Here is a 12613-nt window from a genome sequence, read left to right on the forward strand (position 1 = left end):
TGTGCGTCCATTTTATTTTTTTTCGTTCTGTTATTAGTCCAACTGTTGCACTCAGTCAGTGTTCTTAGGCACATGGCTCTGCCAGAACTGCCCACACTGTGGTGTGGAGGTTTGGAGCTCTCAGCTTTTGAGCTGAACTGAAAGAGCTCTCTCACAGAGTAGGTGTTGGCAGGATGCTTTGTTTCTTTCTGTGAATGTCATGAGAGGTATGGATAATGAGAAAACTGAAGCACTGTGATGGCATGATTTATCCTGGTGCCAACTATATGCCTGACTGCAGATCTGGGCATTTTCAGATAAACGATGTGCTTAACCTTTTCTTCTGACGCGACACAAATCTGAGAATCAGTAGTGACAGTTGCAATGTGTTTTTCTTTAAAACGCCACTTTACAGACCGGGCAGCTAAAAGGTCTTGGTCAAACTCAAGTGCTGCTAATGTCCTCATTTGGCATAATGCTCTATGGATGTGCTTTAGGGCATTCGTTTTGCCAGATTGCATCAGTAGAACTGTAAGTTTAAACTTGAAGACATTCATTGTAGCTGAAGTCTGAGTCAGTTTATTGTCTTTGTGGTATTTAGCTTAATGTCTGTTAAATCAGACATGATGGGGTCAAAATAAATGTGGCTGTGCTACAACATAATTCATTTGATTTGGATAGGAGTTTAAAAAGCTTCCTGAAATATAAAGGCATTTCATTACTCTACTAAATGTAATTAAACTTACTCTGTAAATTAGTTTTCTTTCATGGATAAATGTGTAATTTTGTCTTCATTTTTGGTGAAGGGCTGCTACATTAGCTACCAAATTAAGACTGCAATCATTCTGCCTAGCCAAAGCAAAAGCATTGTACCACTTCTGTGATAAGGACATCACTGCTGACCACTAAACCTTTAAACGTCTGTTCTCTTTGGAGAACATTTCAGCCTGCAATCTTGCTTTGTTTGTTTTTTTCCTGCTGTAACATGATGCATGTGCTCAGTAGCATACTCGCCACCTAGCTGTTCATAGCAGGTTTTCTCACTTTTTCACAATGTTTGGCTCGATTGCTGCTGAAATATCTTTTACATGTTGAGAGGAGGCATCTACCTTAGTTTACTATGGCTCCTACTTAATGGCTAGCCAGTATCCAGAATAACTAGATGGAACTTGCAATGACAAGCATGACAAGCATGTATTGCTGCACCAGACGAAGATCAAAAATGGCATTGTAGAGCAACAGATTCCACTATTATGGCTATGAACTGCCATATTTAATACGTAGTACACATATACATTCAGAAAATATAAGAAAATAGTTGAAAATGTCAATTTCCTTACACTGCTTGTTTTGTCTGACCAATAATCCAAAACCCTAAATTATTCAGATCACTATAACATGACATTAAAAGAGTCAGGGCATCCTCATAATTGAGAAGTTGAAGCTGAGAAGCTGAGAAAGTTTATTTTTCTTTCAAAAAAATTTGTTGCAATTGTACAATTATGTTTTTTTTTATTTCATTCATGTACTGCAGTCCATCCCAGACTGTTTCAAAAGAAGATACATTAAAACAGTGGTGATTAAACAATGGTAGTTGTTTTACTGTGAAATAATTAAACTAAATGAAACATAATAACATGTGTTTCATTTTAAATGTTTTCTCTCTGCACAGAAGAGTTTTAGTCCACCACTTGTGCATCACTGTTTGTTATTATCGGTATAATGTACCAAACCTTCAAAGAAAATTAGACAATTTACTCTGCATAGCGAAGTTTGCATAACATACAAATATAATTTGCAGTATACATATATATACAAATATATACTTTGAATGTATGTTCATGCCAGATATTTTTGTATATGCATGTAAACAACCGGCTAACAAGAGTTGATTCTCAGTGATGACTTCCTCATTCAGAGAACATCACATCACCTCACTGTCCTATATGTGCTGCACCAGAATGAATTAACTATTATGTGTTTCAGTAAATGTGTCCACTTATATTAGGACCCCTCATGAAATAAACTGTGGTGTTCTGCTTTATCCCTTCAAATTGGCTGGTACAGTACTTGACCTCTCGTACTTGGACTAAATGTCTGACAGCTGTAAAAATCACACACTGAGGCTGTCCATACAAAATGTTGAATGTAGCACAGCCCCACACAGACGAGCACTTCAAACAAACTATGAGTGGTTGCTTCTCTTCATATCACAGAGAATAGGAGAAATTGATTGGAACTGGGAGGCTTACGACTAGATTTTTCTCAACCATAATATATTTTTTCTTTAAAACTGCAGCTTAAATTTAGATTTTTTTTTCTGGCTTTGTTTTTATTTCTTTGTCCAAATCCTATCGAGTGGTGCTTCAGGTTTTTCCTTGAGTAAAAACTTGATATTGTTGTGGGGAGGGAGAAAGGACTTTTTTCATGTGTGCAGGAATGTAGATTTCTTCCCCCCGTGAAATCCTAATTGTGCCTTGGAGGGCTGGTAGGGTATCTCTGCTCGGCTCAGCTCAACAGGATTTGTGTCTGTGTATGTTAGAGTATGTCTCTTAGCTTGAATGCGGATATAACCCTTTCATTGCACAAGCTGCTGATTTTTCATTTTTGCCGATAGGCTGATCCTGTGCATCCGTAGCTTTTTGTGGAAGACATTGTGAAAGTTTTTGTTTAGGAAGCTTCCATATTTTTTTTTTTTTGCCTTAAAAATTTGATATTTGTTAAGAGTTAATGCAGATAACAAGTGGAGCTCTTTCTGTGGATCAACCGTATCTGAAAATGAAGCTCCTGGGAGCAGGTCTTGTCAATAGTGTATGGTCAGATTGAGAATTTATCTCAGGTCAAAACTACTTCTGTCCCGTTTGCTTCTTGAATTATTGCTGTGCATTTATCTATGCAAATCCAGGATAAGATCCTATCTGCCTGCAGCGACATATCCCCTTGGATTTGGTCTATGTGAGTTAGGCAGGTTATGGTTGACAGTAAGGAATTGCAACAACATATATGCGAAGATTATTGCTGTAGTCATTAATTGTTGCTTGAAAGGGGATTAGGATTACCAGTCCTATAGAACACTCTAACACCTGTCCTTCCTCATATCTAACAATGTGACTTCAGTTTTCCTTATTTCAGTATCAGTTCAAGTTGGCAAAATAAAAAAGGCTGATTTATTCAAATGAATCATCAACGCTGGAAATGATTCAATATGTGCCACATTCAGATGGGTGATATATTATTCCCTTGGGGAGAGGCAAAGATGGAGCTGTGGAGCTGTTTTATTTGTGCTGTCTTTATCAGTGTGTCAGGCAGAGAGGCTGAGCTTGTTCTCTATGAATGGACGAGCCCTTGAACCATAAACCTGTACCTCCTCTGATAACAGTTTTTGCATTGTGATATAAGTGCCATTCTCTGTGATGTCCTCTCTGACAGCGCTAAATATATCAACATACACAAAATGATCTGTCAGACGAATTATTTTATTTCAACCAGTTCTCCAAAACTAAGGATTTTCAGTGCTGCATGTGCAGTGTGTGCTTTGAAGACATATTGTGGATTTCGTTAAGGATTCAAAGCAAAGCACAGTATTGCTGTTGCATTCCACCAAGCTTTGCTATTCATGCTCCTAATGTTTTGCCTGTAGGTAAACAATTTTACTGTACTTTTTTGTCTTCCTTCTGCTCGTTCAATGCTATTTCTGCTGCTGCGACCTTAGACTGCTCTGACGTCTGAGATTGCCACATCTTCTAAGGTGATAAGAGCGCTCCCTGAATTACTCAGAGCCCGTGTGATGACATGGCCCTGATTGTCAGACGGGTGGGCTGGTGACACTGGAACACAGACGGTGCTTGTCTGTTTGAAATATTCTGTTTCAAGCTTCCAAGCCCTGGGCAGTCCTCTCTCCCAGTCTCCCAACACCCAGCGTCGCCCACTGAAACAAGACTCTTCCATACTGGAAAATCTGGCCCTGTCAACTGGCAGTCTTGATTAGGTTCAGCCCACACGCCAGGCACCCCCCACCACCACTTCTACCCCTTAATAGGCACTAGAGTTTGCCACCCCATGTAGATGCCTTTTGGTCGCCATCCATGGATGGCGTCAATAGCATCTTCCTACACAACAGTGACTGAACGGAGGGCACAAGAAAATGTGGGAATAATTTACACTTTCCCACTGTACTACCATCAGAAACCATAATTAATCATGATAGAAAAAATGTGGAAGCCATCTTGGCTGGTGAAACACACAGTGCCTGTGAACAGGCCTGACACCTTTAACAGTTCTGATGGCCAAATAGGAATGGGTGTCAGAGTGCTTACAACTAAGCTCCCTTCATGGCAGCACATATCCCATCATCTTCAGAATTGTGTCTGCTGCATTTTGATTGTTCTCTAGAAAGTGTAACTGTCGCAAGCCTTTTCTATATTTCATTTAAATAAAGGGCAATTATAGATGGTCTTGAGTCATGTGGCAGTAAGTGTCAAAATAGGCAATTATTCTCCTATTAAAATAAACAATCATTTTTTCTCAAGCTTTCACTCTTCTCATTCCAAATAAAAAAAAAAAATCGGTTTCCATAATAACAATGTAGCTGCCAAAGTAAAATGTGATGACCCAGAGAAAGTAAAATCTTACAACACATGTTAAATATGAGCTTTAGGTTTTTACAGCTTTGAAATCTTGTGTGATGTGCTTTGTAAACTTGCTGTTTTCAGTTGCACATGCAGTGCAATAACCCAACACATCCACTTATCCCAATGGATCTTTATTATTTTCCTCATTTTTTCCCCAAATTCCCCTTAGTACTTTTAGAATCAAAATAGTTGATTTTAGATTCCCAAATCTTGGTGAAGTAATTAGAATGTGCTCGCCATTAACTTTTATAGGCTGCACTTGGTGGTAAAATAGCAGATCTATGTTTTTCCGTGTGTGACACGTTTGACAGGCTAATTATGGATATGAGTCCAGTGCTGTAATTTGCCCTGTTTGACTGTGTTGTGTTCTCAGCAGCCAAACTACATGACAAAAATATTTCCCTCTTGCCTCATTTAGCACGGGCTGGATCTGAGGCTCATATCCCAGCGCCTGGCTGTATGTTACTTCAGAGTACCTGTTAGTGGTAGTTACTGCGTTTGAGCATGTGCATTTGCAGAAATGCTTTCATGGCAGTGAGTAGGTGTATGTGTGTAAAGCCACCACTAGAAAGTGTTGAAAGCCTCAGCTAGCAAGATCGCATCCAGGGTGACTAATAAGCTTAACATGAGCACGGCTGTGTTCGCAAGCATGGTGCGGTGAAAGAAGTCTTCAATGTTGAGAGAAATGCAGAAATGGTTCCCAAGGCTGCTACTAATTCCTTCACCCCCCTCAAGCTTCAATCAGACTGTGAACCATCTTACTGTTAGCTATGGCTTCGTAGCAATTCCAAACTGCACCACGAAAGTACAACGCTTCACAGTTCAGGACAGACTGCAGTCAGACATGGCTAGAGTTTATCAGAGAGCTGTTTGCTTGTGATTTTAGAGGCCAAAATGAATGGATTTTTGAAGAATTTGGTAGTGAAGCGGTCATTTAGATTGGCTTTGCAGGATCTATAGGCTATAAATAATATTGCCTAGTCTCGTCTTAGCTTCCTTGTTGTGTAATTTTTTTTCCTGAAATGTAGTGTTGTAATGCATGTTTTTATTTTCAAACATAAAAATTGTGAAGTGATTATGTAATTATGTAAACTTGTGTTTCATATTCCACAGTGATTCCCCTTGAACCGTTGAAGCCTCCTCATAACGTAGCTCACTCCTCTGTTTGGCTACCTAGTGTGGAGCTAGTAGCTGTGTTGTCTTTAGGCCTAGACTTTGCGTTTCTATCCACATGTGGCTCCTCAAAGTGTGGATTTATAAGCCACTTCACACTCCACTCCTGTGTGGGAGGGAGGCTGAGTTAAAAATAGGCAGGTTTGGAGGTAGTGAGCAGCCCGCACCGTGAGGCGCTTAAGAACACTGAGGAGTATTAAAATTTTTTGCATATCTGTTTTGCATCATTTATGTTAATATAATATAATAACTGCATTATCTGCCCAATTACCTCTAAATATCAAGTGGTTTCAATTACATAAGACCACCTTTAGTGCATGTGTTTGTGTGTAACTATGTAGTGTGTGTCCAAAATAATTACATTTATTTAATATGCCTTCTTAAAGGGGGCTTTCCAGTGATTTACTGCCTTTTATAATGTTGGGGGACTAAAAAATCTCAAAATCGAATCAGAGGATGCTGAGATATCTTGACGTTTGACTGCATCACAGTAAATTATTACTTAATAAAAATGATGGTTACTTTGCTATGAAACCGCGATTCACCTTTGTCCCGAACTGTGTGGGGGGATCCTTCCAGATCATGGATTATCTACGATCCTGATGGCAAAGTAAAGCGCTGGAGATATTAAACACATAGCGTATACTTGAACTGGCGGCTAAAAGGCGGTTAATATACGTTATGCTGCTGACCTTGTCCACAGCAGTACATTACTTAGCTTCCGTGCCAGTACAGCTCTCTGCTTCTCCAAATTGGGGACTGACCGCTATCTACTGCAGGTAATACACAGACTATGGATAAGTACCTCATGCATCCCAACTTCAAAAATCCCAAATTATTAAGATATACCCATGTGTGCTTTGGTGGGAAACACTGAATGTAAATATATTGTGTTTTATTATTCTTTTATCTTTTCATATGTAATTATCAATTTTAGATTTTATTTGTATGATCTGCTGTACTTGCTCTATCTTTATCTTTGTTATATTTTTCTACCTATGGTCCACGTTAAGCACCAAAACACCAAAGCAAATTCCTTGCATGTGTAAAACTACTTGGCAATAAAGCTGATTCTGATTCTGATTTTAGTCAGTACACATGGATGTTGTACTAGTTGTGCATGAGTAGACATTACAGGGAATGTTTACATGCAAGCATTTGATTGGATGAAATGTTGCTTTGCACCACAGACAACACTCTTTGGCAGTCAATGTAAACGCTGCATCTGTTTTATATGTATTAAAGCTGATATCATATCATCAAGAGGGCATTGTGGATCGAAACAGCCTCGATTAATGTCTCTTGTACAAGTTGTGCAAGAGAAGATATTGTAGGGAACACAAATAAAATATGTTATCTGTATATATAAACAAACTTCTCACAATGTAATTCAATAACATCTTACCTTTAATTTGATCGTAAAAGCCCACATGTTTCAAAATTGACACCCCCAGTTTGTTTTCGTAAAAAACACGTGTAGTTTACTGGGTACCTGAGAACTGCAGGCAAGGGACAGGTATGATTTAATACATAATTCACAGCTTTTTTCTCACCCAATTCCTCGGTGGAAGTTTGCTGATCTGCCCCTTATGGCTGCCTATGAAGGAGGTTTTTATAATGCTGCTTGCAGTGAGAAACAATAAAGTTTCAAAGCTTCTGCAGATGAGAGGTGTGTGTGTGTGGGGGTGGGGGGGCTGTTATTAATGACAACGAGGACCTTCTCACCTATAAGGTTGGTGACCTCTAGGTGAGTGCCACAGCCACAGATCTCCATCTCATCTTTGGGTATACGGCCCCCTACTTTCAGTCCAGATTCAATTACTGCTGCCTGGCTGACCCTTGACCTCCCCTCTACCAGGATGAACCTCCTCTTCTAACCCCGACAGTGGTACCACTGTTAACCTTCCCATCACTCGCTCTTCTACCCCTTTCGTTGCTGTCCTGTGTCAGAAATGAGATCTTATTACTTTGTCCATAGTATAAAAGTCTATACATCTTTGCTCTATGAATTCACTTGACTTAAATTATATATTTAGTTTAATAAAAAATGTGTTTTTAATACCTAATTTTAATACTACAAAAACAATCATCTGTTAGCTGAGATTGCTTTTGTTAATCATATGAAACATTTACTTCTACAGTCGTGTTTTAGAGTTTGTATTTTACTGTTTTTACACATCGATCTTTCAACCTTGCTCTAAGCTGCAGTCGATGGTTGTTAAGCCATCGCCGTCTCTTAATCACAACACAGATACCTGTTAATTACCAAACGAGTTCAAGTGTTTTTGCTACTTAAACAGGGATTTGAGATCGATGCCCTGGGTCGAGCGGTGAGCACAGTTGACCATTTAATGAATCATTGTGGGTTCTGTGTGAAGAGACTGAAGGAGATGAAGAACAGGGAGGATAAAGCAGTGGGTATATTAATAGGCAGCTGCACGGACGACACTGTTTCGTATTGGGTCAGGGATAAAGCATGAACTTGTAAACTCACAGAGGGGCCTCTCCTCCCTCCCTCCCTCACTCCCTCCCTCTCACTAACTCACTCTCGCCCTTCGTGGTGTCATCAGTTAGCAGAGCTGGGCTCGATAGCCCAGGCAGCTCTATGAGAGCAGCGATTAGACATCTTTCTGATTCCCATCCCCAGCAGAGTTCACTCAAAGGTAAGCCAGTGGTTTACATCCTCAGAGACACTGGTCTTCCTCTGCCTTTGTTCTTCAGTGTCTTCTGTTTTGCAAATACTGTATCTATTCGATGCTATTGGCATGGAGTGGGAGTTTCATGTCACCTCCTGAAAATCCAACAAAAATATGAAATTATTATTTTTTTTTAAATACACATGCGTTTGTATCATATATAATCATGGAGAGGTATTAAGTTCATGTATTCAGTATATGACTCCACCCCTCAGTCTCTATAGCACCTCCCCCTTTCTTCTCTACCACTGACCAGTAGCTGTGACAGAGGCGGCTGCGGGGTTTATTCCAGCCGCCTGCCGTCTGAGTTGTGGTCCCAGTGGGCCATTTTGCTGTGATCACAGCAGGCAGTGGGAGGTTAATCCCGAGAGACAGACTCAATCTGCCCCCACCTCCAGCCTGCACCCAGGAGCCTCACATCACCTCCTCTGTAATGGCCCGATGAAGGTCTGTGGCCAACACCTACCCAAATTTCACTTCTGCTCTAAGCTCTTGGATTTTTATGACATTTTAAAAGTCCTATAGACACAATTACACAGCTTAACAGAGCGGGCAGATGACCTCTAAACTATTTTACCGTACTCTTAAGTTAAGTAGATAAGAGATTACACATGAAAATTAAAGCAATATGCAGTAGCTTTGTGTTTCCAAAAAACACAAAATGTAGTATCATCAGTGATAGATTTGATTAGCTGCAGTGTAAAAGCAAATCTAAATTTCTAATTATCATCAAGGCTCAAATGTTAAGTTTCCTCATTAGTATTAGTGAGTAATATTAATAACAATAACATATTTTTGGAAAATTTGTGCCTTCCAAGATCCAGCTATGAGAATTAGCTCCCCCGTTTAAAAACATGTTTTGATATACATTTAGTTTGTTCGAGCCCTGATAAATTATTTCAGATGGCAGAATATGCATCTGTTTTTCCCTGGAGTCTTTCACACATATCTGTGCGTAATTAATGTGGATTTTGACAGATGGAGAAAAAAAATGTCCTTGTAAGAGAGAAGGGTACATGCCACAATGTGTGAAGTGCAAGCATGGAGGGAGCCTCTTGCTGCCCATGCCAGCTGGACCAGCCAGATTCTTACAGGTAGAAATTCATGCACTAAATGTGTTCAGAAATCATTGAAATTCAGTGCCCACCATAAATAGGACATGTTTTTGTTGTTATAGTTGGAAATAAATGTGAACTGTTCTTAATACTGTTCTACATTTGGCTTTGGGAAAACTAAGCCTGTCCTATGCAGTGTATCTCCATCCATGGTAACGTTCGTGAAATATCCAATAAAGTGCTATTCCTTTCAATGATAATTGTGACTGGAGGTCATTTTAAATTTAAATGCTTAAATTGCCTTTTAGTTTGTGCGTGTGTATGTGTGTGTGTGTGTGTGTGTGTGTGTGTGTGTGTGTGTGTGTGTGCTGTTGTCTGAAACCATGTTATTTTTGAATGCATCAGGGCCTGACTTAAATATTAGTGTAACTACATTATCACAGTGTCTTTGCCTGGTAGCAAACATGTACAAATGAGGATTACAACTCTTCAGAAGGCAACAGGTCATGGTTGGTAAGCTGCCCGGGGGGGTCACTGATATAGAGTCACTTTTGACAGGCTGTGGAGGAGGCTCTATTGTTGCTGGTGTGTCTGGATGTTACCTGCAGGCACTATCGCTGAGACTACAGTATTATCCTATTATTAGGCTTAGTTGTTTACGCTTATTACTGCTTGTCAGGTAGGCAGAGAATCCTTCTGAAAATGAGCATCTGCAGAAAAATACATGACTACTTTATCTCATTCAAGTACACTGGCTTACGATAATTTTCAGAGGCCTTTAAGAATGTCATGATCATACACAACAAACAGAAATTCAAGGTTTATGTTTACATGCAAACATTTGATTGAATAAAATGTTGCTTTGCGCCACAAACAACACTGTTGGCTGTCAGTGTAAAGATGTAAGAAATGCTGCATCTGTTTTATATGTATTAAAGCTGATATCATTATGGTCTTGCTTCAGTTACAAGTACATATACAGTAAAAGGACATCGTGGATCGAAACAGCCTCGATTAATGTCTAATGTTTGTAGAAGAAGTGAACAAAATAAAAAAAGCCCATCATATGGTCTGGCAGATTTTAGGCACAGGACCAGGGATGACAAATGTGCTCTTGCAATAATTCAATCTGCTCTCATAATTCTCTAACTTTTAGGGACAGACAGAATGAAATTTTTCCGGCAGTTTAGCCACCAAGTCAACGTCCAATAACTGTGATCAAGTGTTAGTTAAGATGCTTTTTCTCTCACTTTATCTATTGACAGATTGAGGGGTACAAAGATACTGGGTAAGTGGCAGAAAGTTACTGTGAATATGTTAACGAGAGGATTTGGTATATGATCCAAAATGTTGTCATTTCATTGATGTCACAGTAATGATATTAAGTTTTAAGGAATAACCGAGAAAAGACAGAGCTGTACTTTTGCTAAAAAAAGACTGTACTTCAGCTGCCGATTAGCATGGCTACAAAACATATTCTCGTGTTGTTGCCTTTTTATAACAATACTGTTTTATGGAATTTTTTCCCTTAGCAACATTTCAGCCTTGACAGCTGGAGTGCAAAGCCAAACAAAAGGCAAACCCAACCGAACTGAGTTTGTCAGCTTTGTTTACTCAGTCGACAAATCAAGTGACTACGTAAAAAAACAAACAAACATACATTTTATGAATAGAATAAAATTCACCCTTTGCATCATTTTTAGGTAAAATAAGTGAATGCTAAGAAAGTAAAGTGAGGCATCTGTTTTCTAAGTATTTAAACTAAGCATTGTTAGCTGCAGAGATGTCTGTCAAGCCTCGGGCAATGTGATGCACAAACAGCACATGGCTGCATTTAGAAAGGGATCAAGCACCGCTGTTACTGGAACTGCCTCTGGGCCAATCACAACATGTGTAGTACTGTAGTAAAGAACTTTGTCTGTATTAAAAGTAATAATAAATGAATCTCCTCCTGTTTGTAGAACAAAATGTATGCTCTGGTGATGGTTGACCCTGATGCTCCAAGCCGCACCAAACCAACATCTGCTTACTGGAGGCACTGGCTGGTGGTGGACATACAGGTACAGGAATTCTGCAATAACATCTGCTTTCACTTAAAAACAGCCTAATGTGTTTTGATGATGGTGACACAAACATCATTTGTTATTGGATTTGGAACTCATATGGTACAAATTTATACAAGTCGTTTTGGGATTTTTTTATTTTTCTCTTGAAAATTGTGCATTTTCATAATCTCGGGGTCTCACTTGGCATGTCTTGTGTTTACATGCTGCACTTGGGCCGATCGCAAGGCTGAAAAATTATGAATGGTTTTTAAGCCTAACTTAGTGAAAAAAAGGATGCCAAGTTCAAAAAATGTTAATTTTTCATATCATGTATCTTGTGCAATAAATGCCTGTGACAAAAGTGTGGGAGTAAGTCTTTCTAAATGGCTGTGAAAGTTTGCAAGGCCCTGTCAGCAGCAATTTCCCTCTGCTGCAGAGAGCCTGGGACATGTCAATGCAGGCGTGTGAGACTGAGATTGAGGAGAGCAGCATGCGAGGCGCACACTCTTTCTCCCATAGAGCTCCAGTCCCTCAGCTCCCCCTCCAGTGGAGAGATCTTGGCAGAGTGTCCTCCCTTCATCTGTTCCCCCAGGCAGAGCAGCTCCCCCAATGATCCACACTTCTCCATATTTTACACCCCCGAAATGGGCACAGCTCCGATCCCCTTATTTCTCTTCATATTTCACTCCTTTTTATCCATTCGTTTGTGTGTTTTCACAGTCTTGCATTCTAACGCCAAATGCGTGTTGAGTTGTTGATTGCCTCAAATATTTGGAGGTTTGCAGACATTTTATAATCCCGCGGGAACCGGGAGATCAACCCAGTAGATTAAGACTAGTGGTCTGAAAAACAACCACACAAAGATGCTTCAGTGATGTATCACTGCTCCTGTTTCATTTTATAAGGCGTAGTTGCAAGTAAATGCCACATTGATTCAAAGATCCAAATGTGATATATCTGGGATACATATTTTAGTAAACCTTTCAATGGGTATCATTTCAGAATTGTGTGATTCAGCTCAGTGCTGTGCTTTA

At 39.6% G+C, this 12613-nt stretch overlaps 1 protein-coding gene across 1 annotated transcript in view; it reads left to right on the forward strand.

Moving 5' to 3' along the window:
- The window catches only part of LOC119891798 (phosphatidylethanolamine-binding protein 4), a 51296-nt gene that overhangs the window by 9599 nt on the left and 29084 nt on the right, over positions 1-12613 (forward strand). Inside the window, exon 4 of the mRNA XM_038703664.1 lies at positions 11496-11594. Within this exon, the coding sequence (XP_038559592.1) occupies positions 11496-11594 (99 nt within the window). The remainder of the gene's footprint in view (positions 1-11495; positions 11595-12613) is intronic.

The sequence above is a fragment of the Micropterus salmoides genome, unplaced genomic scaffold, assembly GCF_014851395.1.
Source record: "Micropterus salmoides isolate LMB-PRFRI ecotype aquatic unplaced genomic scaffold, ASM1485139v1 Ms_hic_scaffold_7, whole genome shotgun sequence".
Classification (NCBI taxonomy): Eukaryota; Metazoa; Chordata; class Actinopteri; order Centrarchiformes; family Centrarchidae; genus Micropterus; species Micropterus salmoides.